At 35.0% G+C, this 21672-nt stretch overlaps 4 protein-coding genes across 8 annotated transcripts in view; 2 read left to right on the forward strand and 2 right to left on the reverse strand.

Moving 5' to 3' along the window:
- Nt5b (5' nucleotidase B) overlaps positions 1-9169 on the forward strand; it is a 35469-nt gene extending 26300 nt beyond the window's left edge. For all 5 annotated transcript variants that reach the window (XM_073076581.1, XM_073076580.1, XM_073076582.1 and 2 more), the window contains 4 exons: positions 2633-2780; positions 5248-5402; positions 6375-6486; positions 7009-9169. In XM_073076581.1, coding sequence (XP_072932682.1) covers positions 2633-2780; positions 5248-5402; positions 6375-6486; positions 7009-7119 — 526 coding nt within the window. In that variant the 3' untranslated portion in view covers positions 7120-9169. The remainder of the gene's footprint in view (positions 1-2632; positions 2781-5247; positions 5403-6374; positions 6487-7008) is intronic.
- On the reverse strand, positions 9161-15503 carry LOC140744888 (protein FRA10AC1 homolog). The gene is made up of 5 exons (XM_073076587.1): positions 15345-15503; positions 12279-12563; positions 10834-10993; positions 9856-10083; positions 9161-9289 (listed from the first exon to the last, which is right to left on the reverse strand). The coding sequence occupies exons 2-5, from the start codon at positions 12549-12551 to the stop codon at positions 9219-9221; spliced, it is 732 nt and encodes a 243-aa protein (XP_072932688.1). The 5' UTR covers positions 12552-12563; positions 15345-15503; the 3' UTR covers positions 9161-9218.
- Positions 12617-15338, reverse strand: LOC140744887 (uncharacterized). Its single transcript, XM_073076586.1, has one exon. The coding sequence runs from the start codon at positions 15242-15244 to the stop codon at positions 14279-14281; it is 966 nt and encodes a 321-aa protein (XP_072932687.1). The 5' UTR covers positions 15245-15338; the 3' UTR covers positions 12617-14278.
- Positions 15504-17424: 1921 nt separating the features above from the next.
- On the forward strand, positions 17425-21454 carry LOC140744889 (ribonuclease H2 subunit A). The gene is made up of 5 exons (XM_073076588.1): positions 17425-17756; positions 18109-18338; positions 18814-18957; positions 19358-19505; positions 21116-21454. The coding sequence occupies exons 1-5, from the start codon at positions 17612-17614 to the stop codon at positions 21391-21393; spliced, it is 945 nt and encodes a 314-aa protein (XP_072932689.1). The 5' UTR covers positions 17425-17611; the 3' UTR covers positions 21394-21454.
- The last annotated feature ends 218 nt before the right edge of the window (positions 21455-21672 follow it).

Consider the following 21672-nt stretch of genomic DNA (forward strand, 5'->3'; position numbering starts at 1 on the left):
GTGTTCGGTTCGACCTGTTGCGGTCGTATGCGATGTGTTTTTTGTGCTGATATGGTAGGTTTTTATGAAAAAACGTAACAGATAAGTTATTTATAACTTGACTGAAGTTTTGATTTTGGCCGAGTTTCAGACAAATATCTTGTTTCTTAATATCTTTTTTTTCTTTTTTTTATAATATAGGAGTAGCAGACGAGCATGCAGTCCACCTGATGGTAAGTGGCTACTGCCGCCCATGGACATCCGTAATCAACCCCAGATAGGATTAGATATTCCTACCTGAGGTCGGCCACAGATACGTCGCTACCCCTGAGGACTTAGCTAGAACGCCTCGGAAAAGTCCGTCTCCCTTACCACACCCTTCAAAACGGAATACAGCAACGCCTAACACTCCTGTTATTAGGTAGAAATAGGTGTGGCGGTGGTACCGCCGGAGTCGAACCACAAAGGGTTCTACCACCTTCAAACTATCTGATAGTTAATTGATCTAGTATAGATACCAATAGACAAGTGGTAGCCAGCTTTTGATCATGTAAGAGTGGCAGATAAGTAGGTATGTTGTCGACCTAATGATAAGTGGTTACCGCCGCCCGTGGACGTATGTGATCAAACCAGACACGATTGGATTCCTTCCTAAGGTCGGCCACATATACGCCGCTACTCCTGAGGACTAAGCTGGAACGCCTCGGAAAAGTATGTTTCCTATACCACACCCTTCAAACCAGAACACAGCGGCGCTTAACACTGCTGTTGTTTGGCAGAAATATGTGTGGCGGTGGTGCCGCTGAAGTCGACTCGAATAGAATATCTGAAATATAAGAAGCAATTTGATAAAGTATATTGCCGGTCCTATTCTGGTCATATTAGTAGAAAAATATTATATACGCTAATTATATATTATTATATATTATAGATTGTAGTCATAGTTCCCATAGAAACCGGAACCCCTACTTAGTAAAGGTTTAATACAACTGCAGCGCTGATGACTAGTTCCGGTTCGTTTTAAAATGCATATACATAAATAATGACGGCATGTTCACTCATAAGTGCCCTTTCACACGTAACTACAACTGCACCACAACGCTACTAATGTCTAATTCATAATTAGGTGTCTAAAATATAAACAAAGAAATGTAATTGTCAAAATTAGATTACAGGTATTGTAAACCCTACCAAATTAACAAGAAACGAAAACTTTCACAAACTCAACAAAATATTAAAACTTAATAACTGCACACAATTAAAAAAAACTCGCTATGTAAACTAGAAAACATTTGAGTTCGAACACGATCACGAAAATAAATAATATCAACTACGAAACTTATAAATGGCGGCACAAAAAATGTTTTGGCTCCCGATTGTGTTACTATTATCATAATTTGATTTTCTACCGTAAATCTTGTTTTTTATTATTATTACTGTATGAAATGAAATTGAGTTAATATAAATATTGGAAAATGTGAATTGATTTTAATTTATATAGATTATTATTTTATTATTGTTGTATTAATTTAATATTGTCAAAAATAAGAAACTACCATTTGAAACGTATTTTCTTGATAGGTCAACACCTTTGTTTACATTTTGGACACCTAATTATGAATCAGACTATATACAGGCAGACGCATATTTGTATGAAAATGCATAGTTTCATTCACGGTTATTTTGTTGTCAATAACGACAGGATAATAGTGGCTATATTGTAACGACAAACGACACCATGTAGGAGAGGAGTGGTTTTCGAGCGTATGTAATGTATGTATGCGGAGGATAATGTTATGGAGCGTTTGTATGTATCATTCTTTAGGACGCCCAATTCAGACAATCCAAATAGATTGACAGATTTCTATCTATGAGGTGTCGTTATTCATCTATATTGTGTGAATGACATGGGCTATATATTTAAGCAGTCGGATTTTTATAGTAATTATTATATTCTTGAAACCACAACGCAGCAAAAAAATCTCATTGTCATCACATTTTGCAGTCGAAATTTTGGCGTTACCATGTAGTATGATTGTGGTAGGTACGTGTGAATAGACACTCGGTTACAAGGACAGCCCGCTTGTTTAGTCGAAATAAATCGATAATTTGAAGTGCTTGCACGTGTATAATGCACTGGATACGCTGCGTAGCAACTGGCGACCGTTGTGAGGTCGAACGAAATATATTGATTAGGTACCTACATAATTATCCTTGTATGCAGGAAGTTTAATTTTCGAAAGTGTTTTGATTACCGACAATAAAAAAACGCAATAGGTTATTAGAGTATAGAGTTGGTTGTTTTGATCTTTTAGTTGCATATGAAATGTAGCATTTAAATTCCTTTTTTGTTGTGTTCATAATAACTAATAACACAGTACTTATAATATGTGTAGGTACAGTGTATTTTTATTTCTGTATATACATAGGTAGGTACGTACGTATTTGACATTTTAGGAGGGTCGTAAAGGTAAACACAAAGATAGCTATTAAAAAAGGTAAATTATAAAACCTTTTACTGATGCTTTTAATGTCTGAAAGTCTACGTAATAGGCACGTGTCCATAATTTATTTAAGAATTTAGGCAAGCATTCCTGATTGTCGTATTTTTATGGAGATTTTTTTTAAAATTAATTGTCAATTTTGTCAACAGAGATCTGGACTCGAGTACGAAGGAGAAGCCGGACATATCGAAGCTTCGAGCTTCTATCCGTGACGTGACGCACAAGATGGACCTCGCGTACGGCATGCTGGGCTCCTTGTTCCGCTCGGGATCGCGGCAGACCTTCTTCTCCTCGCAGGTCAGTATAGCAGAGGAACTGCCAACACCGATACTTTTTTTATAATATAAGAGTAGCAGGCGAGCATGCAGTCCACCTGATGGTAAGTGACTACTGCCGCCCATTAACATCTGTAATCAACCCCAGATTAGATTAGATGTTCCTACCTGAGGTCAGCCACTGATGCGCCGCTACTCCTGAGGACTAAGCTGGAACGCTTCAGAAAAGTATGTCTCACTTACCACACCCTTCAAACCAGAACACAGCAGCTGTTATGAGGCAGAAATAGGTGTGACGGTGGTGCCGCCGGAGTCGAACCACAAAAGGTTCTACCACCTTAGATATTATCAGTAGAAACCGGGTATATCGACTCTACGAAGTTTACGATATACGTTTTATTTGTGATGTGAGTAGCTATATTCGTAATGAGAAGCAGATGATAGACCTCGCGTATACTATAATAACAGGAAAAGTAGCAATATTTATATACATGATTATTACGCCGTGAAAACTGCAAGATATTGTCATTTACCGACATATTGTCGTATTGCGGTCCCACGTCCGTGGTGGAAGCGGAAGGAAAACGCTCGATAACTTCTCAATCATACATCACGAAATAAAAAAAAAACTATGTAATGTGACTTTTTCAAATATTTTTATCCCAAAATAAAAAGTCTGTATCAAGACAATGGAAAGATGCGTTTCAGAACCAATAGCAGATATTATGAGAATTGCATTTGCTTTAATTTATAGAAAATAATATTGACGCAATTAATAACGTTGGTCCAATACGAGCGTTAAATGCTTTGTTGAACATGTAACATCATATCGGAATTACGCTGTTTGTTCAGTTTGTCAATAATAACGTCACCGATGACCTGATCAATGAAACCCAATACAAAATTAATTTTATAGTTTTTAACAAAACTGACTAATTACTATCATCAATGTTCTTTGTTTGCCAAGAGTAGGTAAACATAAAATGTGTAATGTGTTGATTTCCTATTGTGTAACAAGCATTTGGTGTAAAACATGTAATTACTATTAAATGGTTAAATGAATGTGTTTGGCTTGACGCCAATATTAGATTTAAAGTACCATACTATACCATACCTTCTGGGTAGTCTTTCAAAGGACTCTTTTTCGAAGTGGTAAACAATATAAAAATCTATTCATGTAATTTGAATTCTATGATATCGACTTTGTAGGAAGGGAAAGATACTTTTACAACACTTTTTTTTTAATGTACGTTTGAAGGCGGACACGTATCGTATTGAATAAAAACAGAATCAATTGCAATTCTCCAATGTCGCCGAGCTATGAGCGAGTCACAAGTTACAAAAAGATACCGAGTACCTAATTACCTAATATGGCGTTGCAGTACCGATACTTAATTAATGCGTATTGGTAGACTTAACACATTTTTTTAAGAACTCTTTATGCCGTATTTATACCTATTTAGGTACATAGAACGTTTCGTGCGTAACAAAATCATTTTCCAATATTTCGATAGGCACGGCCCGTGTTTGCAGGGTTGTGTTACTGAATATGTAAATATGTTCATACACTCTTTTGTCTGTCACGTACGATGTTTGACCTTTGAAAAAACTCGCATAAAACATCTTGAAAATAAACGCCAGAAAAGAAAGGCGCAACCAAGATCAACATAATTATGTTTATACATATAATAGCTCTGGCCAGCTCTATTGTGAACAGTGTAATAGAGTTTTCAAAAACAAATTTGGCTTTGCAAGTCATCTTCGAGCACATGCTCGAGCAAACACATAGCAGGGGTCGCCGTCATCGGACACCACAAGGTGGACATCATCATCTATAAATGGGCCTTTACGATGAAAAATCACGGAGCGTTGTTCTTCCGCAACCGCGGCAGACGCGGAATAGATGTTTTATTTCAAAACCCCGTGGTTAGGGAAGCGCCCGTAATATCAGCGGACAACGTTCGCAATTTGGGAGGAATGACATCGAAAAAGTTTGCGGTGAAAGTGGCGACTGATATTTTCATGTTTCTACATGTGCTGCGGTTCCGCGTTCGCTGCAGCGGCGGAAGGAAACGCTTGAATTATACCGTTTAGGCATGCAGTGTTCTCAATAACACTTCAATACAGTATAGTAGGCATAAATTAGTAAAGATTACTCTACTCACGCCTAACAAGAAAATGTAACCAGTTTTGACAGTTGAAATTGTCACTGACATCTATTTTCGTGTTTGAAAAATGTAGTTTTAGATCACTTCCGAATGAAACTGTATTTCTCCGCACCTTTTCTTCGATTTTGTGTTTTTGCACGTCTTAACTGCACATGTCGACATAGTTCCGCGTAAATTACACCATGACAGTCATTAATTGGCTGACAGGATTGTCAGCCGTTTAAGCCATTTAATGGCTTCCTTCAATTACAAGGCGGTGAGATATCTATACTTATCTATGGTTTAGGCATGCAGTGTTCTCATTAACATTTCACTTTACAGGTGGTGAGGTACGCGGATCTGTACGCGGCGTCGTTCCTCAACCTGATGTACTATCCGTTCTGCTACATGTTCCGCGCGCCCGCGATGCTCATGCCGCACGAGTCCACTGTCGCACACGAGCAGCGGTTCACCGTCGACACACCCACTATTGACCGGTAGGTTTATGACCATTTTTGTAAGGAACATTGAAGGTGGTAGAACTCACCGCCACACCTACTCCTCAGGAGTAGCGGCGTATCTGTGACCGACCTCAGGGAGGAATATCTAATCCTATCTGGGGTTTATTACGGATGTCCATGGGCGGCAGTAGCCACTTACCATTAGGTGGAGTGCATGCTCGTCTGCTACTCCTATATTATAAAAAAAAAGAAAGAAGTTTTTTATCATCGATTTGTGAGTTTATCGCTACATGTTCCGCGCTCCCGCATTGCTCATGCCGCACGAGTCCACTGTAGCACACGAACAACGGTTCACCGTCGACACTCCCACCATTGACCGGTAGGTTTATGACAATTTTTAAGGAAGTTGAAGTTTATTAAGTGAGTTTATCTGCAACGTGTGTGATGCTCATGCCGCACGAATCCACTGTCCCACACGAACAACGGTTCACCATCGACACGCCCACTTACTATTGACCGGTAGGTTTATTACCGTCGATTTAGCTCTTTATGTCGTGTTTATGATTTCATCTGATGGGTTAAGGCCATTGCAACGACTATTTTTGTCATATAAATGGATATTGTTTAATGTGTTCTATTTTGGCTTTGGTGTAAGTCTATTATAGGTTGCAGTTACCATTTAAGATTAAAGACCGCTAGTAGTAAATTGTCAAACTTTAAATTGTCAAAATAAAAATTGGTTAAGATTGATTAATAGTAAATAGTATACAATGGATATGACACATAAAAACAACATGTCATTACATTACGTTAACTCACTGGCCCACCATCCATCCACCATCATATACTGCTTTTCGATCTATCTTTATTATCTAGAGTAGAATAGATTACAATATAGTACAATAAATGTATACAATTAAATAAAACTGACCGTCACTGACTTGTCTTCCTCTGAATTTAATTATGTCTACACATAAAATATGATTTGTATATGACATATTTTTGTAGTTCCAGGCAGGCAAGCAGCCAGCGAGTCTACAACCCAGTGTGCGTTACTGAGGACACGTCAGAGGAGAACGCTTTCAATACTGAAACTATTGATAACATGAAAGATATCAAGGTAAACTATAAAATTATAACATTTAAATAAGAGCTTAGAATAAATTAATATACAATTTTAATCATATAACACTAATCAAACGGATATTAGATACTATTAACGTTAATGATTATAGCAGCTCTAAGGGAGCCCTTTGATTCGTTGAATTTGGTCTACATTTAGAGTTATTATAAAAAGAAAATTTTCCGACAATTTATACGAGTCCAGTGATACGTTACTTGTTAAAACCAGTGTTACCCTTGTTAAACATAAGACATACATACAACTATACGCTAAAAGCATTACCTTCCGTAGTCGAGGTCAAATATCTATTAAGAGTCGGCTCGAGCTCAAGTTTTTATTTGTCAATCGATTTTCGTACTTTTTTTTATTTAAAATTAAAATTGCAGTCGAATTTTCGATTACTAGGCGAACCTTACGCATTGCTAATATTTCCTATGATTGTATGCACAGTCGCAAGGCTCACCATTACTATGCGAACACTTAACAAATTAATTGTATTTGTTACAATTGAATGCACAGTCACAAGCGTCGGTGCCGCACGTGCGGCCGGAGACGCCGCGCCAGCTGACGCACACGCACGACGAGGACTGCTCCGACGACGAGGAGCTCGCCAAGAACGCGCACAAGTAAACCGCGCCTGTGCAACTCTACGGTCAATTACGACGAGATTGTGTTAATGCCTGGCACATAGATTAGTAAAGATTACTCCCTCCTAACAAGAAAATGTAAACAGTTTTGACAATTGAAATTCTCACTGTCATCTATTTTCGTGCTTGAAAGATATTAAAAAATGTAGGTTTTAGAACTTTTACGAATGAAACGATACTTTTCTTTCTCCATACCTTTTCTTCGATTTCGTGTTCGGTGTATTTTACGCGGAACAATGCCAACATGCGCAGTTAAGTGACACAAAAACACGAAATCGAAGAAAAAGTGCGGAGAAATATAGTTTCATTCGTAAATAATCTAAAAACTACATTTTTTTAACATTTTTTAGACACGAAAATAGATGACAGTGACAATTTCAATTGTCAAAACAGGTTACATTTTCTTGTTAGAAGTGAGTAATCTTTACTTATCTATGGTTAATGTTTAGAGATTCCGGCAGCGGCTCGGCCGTATGGTATGTTGGAGGAGTTTGGTGGTGTTTGCTGGCGTGCTACAACGGTAAATAAGTTCGAAATCTAATAAATATTTACTATTATTTATGTATCACATAGTGGACCAGTATGTGCAATTTACACGATGTCGTATAAAGCCAAAAATATGACACCGAATCAAATCAATGTATTCTGCCTATATCATAGATGTATTTGCAACATTATGGCATACATTCATAGGTTTAAACAACTATTAATTTTACTTTACAATTTAGATTTTATGGTCGAATCTGCAACTGTATTGCGATTTATTGCGTTGTAGTACGAAACGCCATTGTAATACCATTTTAAGAAAAGTGTAATACGAGCCGAAACGTCATATGGAATTGTTTATCCATCAGGGATTTGGATTTGTCATTCTAATAGATCTTCGCACTTGATCTAATTTTACGTAGTGAGATTCGATTGATCTGTTTGAAGTAATAAGTTAGGTCCCCAGAGAATAAATAGTATGATTGTTATGTAGCGTTTATGATTGTTTGAAAATAAACAATGTTTTAATTTGAGTTTTGTATTGCTTATATTATACAATATATTGCTTACTTGCATTTGCATTATACATTTTAATAGATGTTATACAAAGTCACATTATATACAAAGGAATAGATAAGGTATAACGCCTAATAAGTATATTTTTCTTTTTTTTTTTTTCATATATAAAAATTACTAGATATGCCTTCAAGGTGATTATTTGTGTAATTATGTTGAAACTGTCCCACAAATGATTATATTTATTTAAAGTTTTAAAAATGTTTTGAAGCGATACCAATATCTTTTGTAGCCATATGATAGAAGAGCCAGTGAAATATTTATTTTTATTTTCACTAATAACTTTTGGCAGGTGTCTGTTACATCTGCCCAACTTTTACATAGATTTCTTGGAAATATATATGTTATATATCTATGTTGAAATAGTAGCACTTTGATGCAATTTTCGATTGAGAAAGCGAGCTCATTGCGAGGCATGCTATGGGGCATATCTACTGGTTCAAATCTATGCTATATTTGATGTATTCCAATGATTTTCGTGACACTGGAGGCTAAGATTGAGAGATTGGAATGTGATAAACATTAATCTAAGATTGTTGTAATGTCTGGATATTTTTTGTTATTATTTTATTCTATATTATGTAAATATTAAGTTTTCGTTGTTTATTCCAAATTTTATGTTCTACTACCGTTCAGTCAACAGACAATATAATTACGTATGTACTGTATTATTAATAATTTGAACTTCCGTAAAAAAAGTAACTTCGCACGTTTTCAAAATAGCCGTCGATATTATCTGTATTAATGCACTAATGTTTTGAAAAATGTTGACTGAGCGATGTTGGCGTTATATTTTTTATGTACGAGTATGCATGTAGCTCATAGGTAAAAAGTATTGTTCATATTCATATATAAATTGTTTATAAAACATATTGTGATTGTAAATGTAGCGATTTTTTACATATTTTTTTACTTAATCACACAACATCTAGCCATGTAATAGGATGCAATAAAATGATTAATTAAAATTATATGCATTTTTTCTATGCACTAGTATGTATGTTACATTTTTGGCGTAACCTATAATAGTAAATCTTCTAAATACTCCTCGAACTCTTCCTCTCGTGTTTTTTCTTCAGTTTCCTGTACACCTGTAAGATTAATGAAAAGGTAGGATTAATTTTGGATTTAATATTACGCAAAAAGAAGTGTACGATTCAAAATAGGATATTAAAATAGATGTTAAGATTGAAAAAATCTAATTTCAATGCCATAGAAAATACGGTAAACATTCTAATGAAAACTGTAGAGCATTGTTTAGGAATAAAATTGTATTAGATCATCGCTGATCATAAGGGACCAATTACTTGAGTGATTTACGATACAATAAAATGTTACTCCAGGCAAAAGCTATGCTCCGGTAATTTTTATTGGATGCTCGATGCAGCATTGGTTATACAGACTAAAATGCGCGTTTTCGACGCCGTGACTGAATGGCAGTAAGTCGCTAAAATGTGATGCACCATTATGTGAGAACCGTACGTTTGCATAATTAGGAAAAAAATGTTTGGAATAACTTAAAGCTAACCTTTCTTCCACACTGGATCGTATCCAATAGCGATCCTGTTACAATAATCAACCCGCGGTAAAGTCAAGAAATCATAAATTAGTCAAAGTAAGGAAATAACAAAGAGAACCAAGTCAGATTAATAAAAACCTTTCTTCCACAAGGAGTCTTCTTCAACAGTTTCCATCGCAACAGTACTTGAAGTAGACGGCTCTTCATCAGGAATGCGGTCAGTCTCTGTGACGTCATTACTATCGCTTTCTTCCGAATGATCCTTATTTTTATTTTTCTTTTTCTTCTTCTCACTCTTTTTCAATCTTTTTACTTCTCTCTTTTTGGACCTGTAGTTTAATTTGTCGGAACATTCTGGACACAAGCCTGCAAGGATTTAAATTATGGTGTAGTCAATAGATTTACATTGCAGCTAACTAAGTGTAATTTATTATGTAACCAATTAAGAAAATAGAAAGAGATTAGAATTTAGAATATTCATAAGTCAGGATAAATGACAACAAGCGCGATAAGACCGTGGATGGATGATCTGTAGCAGCAGGACAAATTTAAATTAAAATCTTTCAAAATACGATTTAACGTCCAAGTCAAACTTTAGCTATATCCATAAATTGCAGAGGTTTTCGTAGTTGGACTAATCTTATAAATCAATGTATTTAAACTCTTGAAAGACTTGATTCCAAATCCAAATGACCTCCACGAGTCATGCGTTTTTCCCGCCATAATCGTTTTTTTTTATGATTTTTTCTTTACAAATTACAAATGCAAATACAGCCAGTTACACGCCCGTTTAGACATTGTAAAAGTTAAATACGTTCATATGGACGTATTTAACTTAATAATACAACAAATAAATAGAACCTTACATCAGTAATAAACTAATGCATTTGTTTTATTATTATTGTTGATGTTACTTAATATTGTATTATTAAGTAACATCTTAATAATACAATAAATAAATAGAACCTTACAGCAGTAGTAAACTAATTTACTTGTTACAACTTTAGGTAGAGTTTCTGTTCTATTTGGATTTGATAACCGTGTAAATTTCCAATACATACTGAAATGAACTATGGACTTAAGTAGGTTGTAGTAAATTTACAAATTCAGACTTACGAAGTTTTACCAGTGCGTTCTTCTTTTCTCTGCCCTCCAGGTATGCAAAGTTGACTTCCCAAGATTTTAGGTTCTGGTCACCGTTGCACCGCTTATCGCCGCATTGAAACTGACCTTTGCCTAGAACTACTTCTCTCTCGACACGCCACCGCAGAGCTACCTTATATTTAATTTTATTTTACATTAAATATTACCTCAAATGCTATAATTAACATAGCCACTTTGCAAGTAGTACAACCCGCGTAGCGGATAGAGCATTAAATCACTATCGCCAATAATATTCAATCTATACAAATATTTAATTGTCTACCAATGGTTAAAATTTGAAAATTTCTATTATGCAGATATTGCAATTGTCAAATATTGAGCTTTGGTTTAGGAAAAAAAAATACACTTACGAACTTATACAAGTCTAACATGCTGTGAATTTCGGGTTCGATCCCTGGCTACACAGATATCTGAATAATGAATTTAAATTTCTATACCGTGTCTGGGTGTTGGTGTATTCATCTATATGTTTCTAGACATGGGAACCTAGGCACCCGCTACACTGGAAAACTTCTAGTGTAGAAAGTATTACTTTTTATTCTAAAGCATATCATGTGTACAGACTGCGTAATGAAATCTCGTTTACGTTCTGGTTGGATATCCAATGCGAAATCCGTTTATGTGTAGGCGCTACGTTTAACCCACTTCGTTGCGAAGATAATGTAATTTATTTATGTTGGCCTGTTGAGAAGGCACAATTAACAATACCTACTTGATTATTAACGACAAAGTCCTCCTGTGATAAGTAAATGTCATATATTAAACGCATACCTCCGTATTTGGAGTCCTGAATAACAAACTGTAGTTTAAGATTTTAATAGGTTTCATTTCACACTAGCTAAAAGGTTGACTATTAGGTAGCTACCTAATAAATATGAATCATACAAATAAAATTTTAAGCGCAGTTAAGCCTGCCTAACGCAGACGGTACGTTTAAAATACATTTGGAATGTATTCCCAAAGGTCGAAATACGGAATCAGTGTGGGGTAAAAAAACTGAGGCAGATGTTGCTTCTGTATAAAGCGGTGAATGAACACAGCGTTATATTTAGCCTACCAAAAGGCACTATGGCTATTGTTAAGCTCCCTGCAACATCTCGCACAAAGGAAGGTCTACGGGGCAAAAAAAGTAATTCGAGTTTCATAGGGGAGCGGTCCCCATCTCATCGAAGGCTAGGGGAGAGCAATAAGCACATAAATTATCTTCAACATTGCCTTTAGAAATAAAAACGGTATCTGTATAAATGTAAATATTTAGAATCCCGGTTTTGCCGTTAGAAACTTAAATAGAGCAGTATTCTGTTTTGATTGAATTATTATTCTTACAAAAGGAAAAAGGATAAAATTGTGGGTGGGAAATTCTATTCGACTTTAAAACAAAGTGAAATAGAACTTACTTTGTTTTCTTTATATCTGCTTAGGTCGCAAATACAGTATTCTTTGAAGAGTTTGTCATAGTATTTTTTAGCCAATTGCTTCTCCCACGTGTCGGCAACTTCATCGTCATCCCAAAGAAATTTGTGATTTTCACGGATAACGTCAAGGTCTGTTCGGTCTCTGGACGAGTCCCGTTTGAGAGATCCAGTCGAGCCCTTGGTATTGAGACTATACACGTTAACTAAGTACTTATGTAACTCATACGGATTTAGATTACGCAACCTTGCAGACATCGCTAGCGTAACCTAGAACAAAGGGAAAATGACCTATTTAGTCAGAAATTTAAATAAAACATGACTTGCAACAAACAACTCTTTAATAAAATCGACAATTATTACATTTTCCCCCATAAAACAGTTATATTTCATATTAAACGGTTCTTAATCTAATTGTCATGATGAGTTTATAACAAGGTGCATTTTTGATAAATAGTAAAAATTGCTGTTCCATAAATAATATGTTTACTTTGTGCATGAGTTAATATCTACTCTGAATATTAATGTCAGTCTTGTAGATTTTTGTGTATTTTTATCATTTGGCTCAACCTTATTCCTTATTTCTATAAACAATTCATGCAACTAAACTTCTTAAAATTTAAATACAATAAATATATTAAATTGTAATTATTGTCTACTACTAAGTATAAAAATTGTCAATATTTTCTATATTATTGACAAAATATAGTACATGCATTTGAAAAGTGGCACATTATACAAATTTAAATAGCTTTGGTTTTGTAGCCAATTTACTTATCTTTGGGATATAAATTGAAGTATTAAAATAGTAAATTTCTTTTAACAGGAGTACATATATAAATATAAATTTTAAACTTTCATATACATAGTTACAAAAATACATTCAAGAACATTTTAGGGAAGTAAACCCATGTTTAAATATTTCAATAATAATAATATTATATTTGTGATGATTTGTTCAAAGTTAAAAATTTTAACTATTATAAATAGACTTAACATACACTAATTGTTCGACATGGCTATATAAACCCTCGCTTCTGAGACCATTTAAGAGGAAATTAGTGCCTCATGAAGTGATAGAAAAATACACTATCAGTTATCATAAAATTATTGACTATAAAATCCAATTTGGCTTGTCAGACACATACTTTCTAAATTTATTACTAAAATTTTTCTAAAACCTACAAAATTATTTGGTATTTGTGTAGTTATAAAATAGAATAGGCACATTAGACAATATTATTGCTTTGGTTACAACACAGTACAGTAAGAATCACTTCATACACTTATCTAAAATTTGGCAAAGTTACACTTTACAACTGGTATTACAAATACCTTGCAGTAAAGGTAGATACAAAAATATAGTTATTAAAGCTTTCAAGTGAAGCAGGAACAATTATTAGCATTTGTGACATACACATCCAACAGAAGGCCTCAATGTTGTAATATTCCCTATCTAATGCAAACACTACGGTATAGCTATCGGAATCTTTGGACGTTTGACCTATATCCACAAGTTAATATATCACTTTATCATATCTAAAAAGGCAACTTTGGATTTAGATATGTAGTACTTTATAGTAGAGCACCTGTAAAAGGCATTTTCCTAATACACTAAATGTAACCCAAACATGCATTTAGAAATCGCATAAATAAAACCTTAACTCAAAAGCAACTACAGCAGCACACAATGAGTGTCAAAACACTCGCATAAACACACCATAATGACTAAGTTATTAACTAGAAAATTATTTCTTCACTTTGATATATAATAATGAAAACTATTAACAATTATGACTAAATTTTTGGCAATAAGAGAATCAAAATCAATGCTAAATCTGTAAAGCATCACTGACAAAATAACTGCTTAATGATTTTTAATGTATTGTTAAAAGCAGAAAAGTGTGGCAGTTGATTAACTAATGTTTCCCCTAATATTGATGTAATTTCACCAGTGCACATGATCACGTATTACAATATGATGTCTAGCCATGTGTTTTTTCATGTTTCTTCATATTGTCGGATCGCGTGAAGGCTTTGTCACATACACCACAATAATAGGACTTCTGCTTAGTATGCACAGTCATGTGACGGGACAGTTCACTCTTGGTTACAAATTTCTTCTCGCACACTGTACATGCATGTTTGCGCACATTCAGATGAAACTTCATGTGTATAGACAGAGAGCTGGATTGTGAGAATGCCTTATGACAAAGCTCACACACAAATGGCCGCTCCCCAGTGTGTTTGCGTAAATGGTTCATGAAGCCAGTCTTAGTGTAATCCTTTTGACATAGGTGACAAAAACTAGACTTCGAGTCCAACATCCCAGGGAAATGGCTATTTATATGTTTTCTTAGTTCCCAGTAGCTGGGAAACTTCTCTGAGCAAACGTGACAAGGATATTTTTTTTCTTCGGTGGGCTTGGCACTGCACTGATGAGAGGAAAGGGATTGTTCACTGGGAAACATTTGGTTACATTGGCTACATAAATGACTAGCCTCTGAGTCTGTTGATAATGTGACCTCCAAGTAGTTTTCAATTGACATAACATTCCCATTGGAGCTATCAGCATCATCGTTGACTTGTGACATTTCCTTCTCCGAAAAATCTTTGGTGTCCATTTTAGATAAATAATCTCTGTAATCTAATAAATCTTTGGGTGAATTGTTGTTGTCTGGCTCGACGAGATGCAGCACTGGCGACTCGCTGCGCTCCCTGTCCGAGGTCTTTTCGTTGTCCGAATGCTCGGGTTTCGAGGATACGTTGTTGTCAGATTCCCAATCATTCTCGACGATTTCCACATCAGAATCCGAGTCCTCGGCGCTCGACGCCGAATTATTGACTAAATGAAATCCGATGTCATCAAATCGTAACACGTTCGAAGGTAGTTTAACCCCCACGATAGCCTGAATCGCCTGCCATGAAAGCTCCTGGGGGTTGTTCTGCATTCTATATCGCACTACTCTAACCTACAAACCAGTTTTCAGTGATTACTAGAAAGAAAACACATTATTTAGCAAGTAACAATGTATAAAACTGTGTATTTACCTTTTACGCGCACGACTTTAGAAATTTTAACAAATAAATAAGCAGATGACACCTTATTTCTACATCTAAAAATATTATGCTATACACTGCACTACACTGCTGTCTGTATATGGATGCGTCTTTGTCATTGAGTTTGAAATTGTATTGAAAACTTGGATGGAAGTGGAACTTAAAGTAGCGCTGTAAGCGCTTTATAGTTAGCAACGTTTTACGAAAATCATTCAGCACAACCTTTGTTTACAATTTTATTGTCATTGAATGTAAACAAATTAAGATTTTCGAAGAGAATTCTAATAACAAAGTAATTAGTTGTTAAATATTTTAAAGAAAATAAAGTGATTAAGAAGGTCATCTACTAATATATTTTGTATTTTAGATCAGGATCTGTATAAATGGAACTTGAAGTATTAAAAAAATCCTATTATTTTCAATTTTAAGTAATTGTAAGGATATTAACTTGAGAAAGGTTTGTATATGTATTTCATTTTTTCTGGTATCTGATTAGATTTATTTGGAAAATGACCCATTTATTGTGTTTGCGGTTATTTTATATTGTTAATATTGTAATTTACCAATATAAAGCTATGATGTAAAGTTAAACCTACCAAGGAAGTTCATCAATACACTTTAAAACAGCATTGGGAATTAACGTTTACGTCAATGCTTCAGGTAGGCATGGAGAGGCCCTGTTATAGGAAAGTATCCACGAACAGCAGTAGGATATGAAAAAGGTTGCAGACAGGAGGAAGATGGCAGAACGCTTTATGGTTTAATTCTGGAGGCACCAACACCATACGTATTTCTGTCTAATTATTGCAATGTTAAGCTCTGCTGCGTTCCGACTTACTATATGGTATGGTAGGTATGGTAGGCAGTGATAGCCTAGTGGTTAAGAAACTCGGCCTCTCGATCTCTGATTTTGAAATTTATATGCGAGAAATTAATTATCACTTGCTAAACGGCGAAGGAAAACATTGTGAGGAAACCTGCATACCTGAGAGATTAAAAAAAAATCTCAAAGTTATGTGAAGTCTACCAATACACACTTGACCAGCGCGGTGGACTATGGCCTAATTCCTCTCATTCTGAGAAGACCCGTGCCCAGCAGTGGGACAGTACTGGGTTGATGATGATATGGTATAGTAAGGTAACACATATTTATCCGAGGCATATCAACTTATTCAGAGATAGTAATACATCTGAACCCGACCACAGGCAGGAATGTAACCTTATCTGAGATTGATTGCAGATATCCAAGGGCGCCAGTACCCAGTTCCCATAGTTTGGACTGCGTATTCGCTTGTTATTTCTATAGTATAAAATATAGGTGAGAAACCATTCATCTGTTTCATTGTCGACATAAGTTGTATAGTAGGGGCATATGTAAATTTTAAAAACCAAAGAATATAGAAACATATAGGTATAGAGGGGAACCTTCAAATGGTAATGGTGCTATGGGAGTGGCACCGGTTCTCGGGTTATGTGACATTTTTATCCAGAAGTACCTTGGCCTTTCTTAACACTAAGGACTCCGAGATCCCTAAAGGATTGCGACCGCATTCGTCCCAGCGGAAATCCCGATTGGATTCATGGTGAGCAATATGTCGCTGGCTGCGCGGTTCGGACTTCTGCCACCCACAACACCGAAGGCACCTTTTGGTCGTCTCTTACGAAAGACTGAAGATCGTAGCTCTATTCATATTCTGGTCCCTAGACTATAGGGACACTTGTATGGTAAGTAATTTATTTACAAATAAAATGAATAAATAGGGGTTGAAAATAAAAAATATTCCCTGAAATTGACGGCAAAAAAATATTATCACGTTACTCTTGATTTTCCCATGCCGCGTTCGAACGCTTGACTTTTTCCAAATGTCAACGAACGTTTGGATTAATCAAAAACTATGCTACAAACACTTGAAAACCTACACAAAGCAAATCAACCGCTCTATCCACACGATTAAATTTATGATGACTTGCCAAAGCGTGTGGACGCAGCATCAAATCTCAACTCGAATTCCTTGCATAACCTGTGCTCTTAAGTATTCTGTGCCGTGACACTGACAGCAGACAGCTTGTCGAAATGTCGTCTTATTGATGCTGTTGACGGCTGACTGATTTTACGAGGGAAATTGAAATCATAGTTTATTAAAATAAATGATTATTTAAAAATGTATAAATAAATGTGCACTTGTTTCCTATTTATATATCCATGAGTTTTAATTAATTATATTTCTTGTAGTTTGGATTTACAAATAATAGATAGTATGGATTCGTTACAAGCTGTAGAAGACTATGTAAAATCAAAAAGCAATTTTCAAAATTTCTTAAACTGTTCGGAGGTTCCTGATATATGTAAATCGGAGCCATGCATGTTAGGGGTAGACGAAGCAGGGCGCGGACCTGTTTTGGGTAAGAGTGAATGAAATATATCACATAACCTATTTTACACTTCATTGTGTAAATATCTCTGTATATAGTCATATTTATGATTAAGTAAATACCTTACAATAGAAGGCAATAAGAAGACTCATTTTCTCATTGCGCTGGAAAGTATTTTCTTGAGATAAATATATAATGGACAGTACTAAAATTGATTTATTACCAATCATTATTTTACCAATCAATAATAATCTCTGTATTTTGTGTATCATGTTGTTATATTGAAATCTATGTTCTTGTATGAAAACACATTAATATTCAAATGTATAAATCACCAATAAATATATGGTCAAGTAATTAATTACCGAATTGTATTTTTCAGGACCGATGGTGTATGGTGTGGCATATTGCCCACTTAATACAAATGATGTACTTAAATCACTTGGATGTGCAGATTCTAAAGCATTGACAGAAGAGAAACGTGATGACATATTAATGAAGATGCTCTCTGAGGAGAATGCTGTAAAAAATGTAGGCTGGGCTGCAGAAGTCATATCTCCCAATTATATATCTAACTCTATGTATAGAAGAGCTAAACATTCTTTGAATGAGGTAATTGTTTTATTAGTTTGTTCATAAAAATAGATTGTAATTTTTTTATTGCAATGTTTTAATTTTACTATTTCATTTGTTTGTTACATTATATGTTATAGTATATTCCATCTTACTGGTTTTAATAAATATATTCTTTAGGGACCCTTTATAAATAAAATAAATATGCAGATTTTATCAGATTACATACTTATTTACAAAAACATGATCTATTGCACCCACAGTCTTTTTGTGTTTTAGATTTAATGACCCATTAGTAAAATCATGTGTTTGTATTGAGTATTATGGAGAAATGTTATTGAATATGTGAAAACCATATTTTATATTTATAAAAATAAAAATGTTCTGATTGCCTATTTTAAAAATTTAAGTACCACTATGAAAGAGTAATTTTTTTAATGTAATGTATACGGGAATCCACTTCATGCTTCTTGTTGTGTTTGAGTGCTAAAAATATTTTTTATATGGCTTTCAGGTGTCAATGAATTCAGCTATTGGTTTGATCAAGAAAGTAGCAGAGATGGGGGCAAATATAAAAGAGGTGTATGTGGACACAGTCGGGCCTCCAGAAAAGTATCAGGCTAAGCTTAGTGAAATATTTCCCGATTATAAAATTACTGTAAGTATGCTATAGATTTTTTAAGCATACATGCACAACCTTTTTAAAATCGTGGGTAGATTTATGAATGTAAAAAAAGTCACAGGCTATTTGTACATTTAAATCAAAAAATGTGTTCATTTGGGATGCCTAAAATTAACAATAGGGTAACAAAAACAATTCCTTTTCCACAATTATTATAATATAAGCTAACAGTGAAGTGTAATACTGCACTAATATGTATTGAAGCAGCATGATGAAAGATGCTCCAGACATCCACCAATTTGGTGATAAACTTATACCCAGCAGTAGAACATAAAGACGTTGGAGCATTATTGATTAAATAAAAAATTATTCATTTTTCGGGAATTCACTTGAAAATTTAATTATAAAACTAATCAGTGATGTAAATTGGTTTCAGGTTGCAAAAAAAGCTGATTCCATTTACCCCATAGTCTCCGCAGCTAGTATTGTGGCGAAAGTGACAAGAGATCATGCACTCAAGGTGTGGCAGTTCCATGAAGGACTAGATTTGGATCACATACAATTTGGCAGTGGTTATCCTGGAGGTGAGATTCAATCTAAGTCATATATTTCATATCGAAGTATATTTCCAGAAACAGAATAATATAGACTTAAACTAGTCTATGATGTTTTTCCGGTTTTAGAGTCCACACATATTGTACTTATATAGACATTAGGGCTGATAATACATTTTTGTATTATCAAAAATGTATTATCAGCCCTAATGTGTATCTATCAGGCACAAATCAATTCGAAATCATAAGTGATTGATTACTTTCAATTGACTACTATAATATCATCGTAGTTCACTAAAAGAAACTCTCGATTGCGATTTGTGTACGATCTCGGCGCCTTCTAAAATAAACACGGCAATATCGTTTGTGTTAGTGTCATTAATAATAAACTAATAGGCACTTAGGTTTTAGGTTGTGTATCGTAGTTCGCGTTAAAGTTTTCAAAAATTCCAACAGTATTAGACTCTGCTTACCGAAGCCTCTTTAGTAGATTAGACGCTAGTCGACCTACGACTGTAAATTAGGCGTTATGACTAGTTAGTTACATTGGTAAATACCTCCGATAGGCGGGCGAGTTTGCCTGATGACCCAATGTAAATGATTATTTAGGTCGAACGTAGTGACAGTGGCAGACTAGACTAAGGTTGTCGCAGCCCTGGGGCGGAAAGTTGAATGGAAGCCCCCAAAAGTAAAAAGCTTATATGATCTTACAAAATGACAAATGTGTATGGAATCAGGGCCAGATTTTGAGGTCTAGAGGCCTTGGGGCAACAAAGGAGTGGAGGCCCCTGGTCCCAAATTATTTTCCGAATAAAATAAACAATATTTTCAGTTGTTTTTCAATAAATATTTTATTGTCAAACACAGGTAGATTCTTCTAGTATTCATGTTTGTACAAAGTACTGTAGATAAAGGTAAAACAGCGAAAAAAAAAAAACAAAGGACTTTTCCTTTTTTACACACATATATATATATTTACTAGTGTTTACTAGTCGGAATTAAAAAAAAATCCGACGTCTCTATTGTGGTGGCCTCTCTTTTGTGGAGGCCCCGGGGCTACCGCCCCGGTTGCCCTCCCTTAAATCCGGCCCTGCATAGAATTATTCACCTCTGATACGGTGACCTTTTTTCGATGAGTGATACCTTTTTTTGAGCAAATGTCTTACTCTTTAGCTCTGAAATTTTTGACCAAGTACCTATTGAAAAAAGGCTTCATTGATGTGACCTTTAGATTTATTCACGGTGCGGCATAGCAGTTCGATACCTTTTGACAAATGTTTTATATGTAATTGACATAATAAATAGAGAATAGTTTTCCCCATAAACTATACAACGTTGTATTCGACGAACCATCGACAAGCAGTAGGCACATTTTACTCGTCGAAGATTTCCTCCAATTTTTTAGAGAAAATTTATCGTTTTATCTCTACACCACTTTGAATTAGGTTACTCTTCAGGAGGAAACGTGTACAACGTTTATCTTGCTTTTGGAATTGGAAAAGTACGTCCAGATTTCGTCATCTATCGTGGCACTATCCCCGAATCTTAAAACATTTCGTGACAAGAACGTATATTTTTAGGCATAAATATTCTGTACAGCTGTTAGCATTCGCGAATAATAGTTAAACTATCTCTTTTAGATCCATTGACGAAGAAATTCATACGGGAGCAAATTGACAACATATTTGGGTATCCATTGCTCGTGAGGTTCAGTTGGTCGACGGCGGAATTGATGCTGCAAGAGAAAGCAGCCACGTGCACCTTCGAAGAAATCGAGGAACCCGGCACTACGAAAAAATCTGGCACCAAATCAATTAGTACTTTCTTTTCCCAAAAGAATGAGGATGTTAAACCGAAGAGAAAAAGGCATAAATTTTTCGATGAAAGATGTTTGACTATGGATAATTGTCTTGAATAATATTAAGTACATATTGAATATAAGAGCAATCAAATAAATTTTTAATATTATTGGGTAGGTATCTGGATTTTTCTTTATTTACCTGAGCGCACCGTATTTTAAAGATATTTACCTAAGAAACTTATTTGAGTTATTAGTTTAATAGTCTAATTGTTTCTATGTACATAAAAAAGTAATTATTATTCTTTGTATGTGTTTTTTTTATGTTTCGTTGTTTAAAAAAGACGTGCGGCACTCGGGGACTGCCGCGGTAAAGCTATTGCATAGCATTTTTTTTTA

Source organism: Epargyreus clarus, unplaced genomic scaffold (assembly GCF_041222505.1).
Source record: "Epargyreus clarus isolate Ecla_fem2 unplaced genomic scaffold, WU_Ecla_fem_2.2 ptg000009l, whole genome shotgun sequence".
NCBI classification, from domain to species: domain Eukaryota; kingdom Metazoa; phylum Arthropoda; class Insecta; order Lepidoptera; family Hesperiidae; genus Epargyreus; species Epargyreus clarus.

Bases quoted from the DNA above. Each gene is read 5' to 3' on its own strand.
- LOC140744888 (XM_073076587.1), bottom strand. From the start codon at position 12,551: ATGTCTGCAAGGTTGCGTAATCTAAATCCGTATGAGTTACATAAGTAC. The intron at 10,994-12,278 runs GTAAGTTCTATT...ATTAAATATAAG, and splicing joins GCAGATATAAAGAAAACAAA to GTAGCTCTGCGGTGGCGTGT. The intron at 10,084-10,833 runs GTAAGTCTGAAT...AAATCCTTGCAG, and splicing joins GAACGCACTGGTAAAACTTC to GCTTGTGTCCAGAATGTTCC.
- LOC140744889 (XM_073076588.1), top strand. From the start codon at position 17,612: ATGGATTCGTTACAAGCTGTAGAAGACTATGTAAAATCAAAAAGCAAT. The intron at 17,757-18,108 runs GTAAGAGTGAAT...TGTATTTTTCAG, and splicing joins AGGGCGCGGACCTGTTTTGG to GACCGATGGTGTATGGTGTG. The intron at 19,506-21,115 runs GTGAGATTCAAT...TATCTCTTTTAG, and splicing joins TGGCAGTGGTTATCCTGGAG to ATCCATTGACGAAGAAATTC.
- LOC140744887 (XM_073076586.1), bottom strand. From the start codon at position 15,244: ATGCAGAACAACCCCCAGGAGCTTTCATGGCAGGCGATTCAGGCTATC.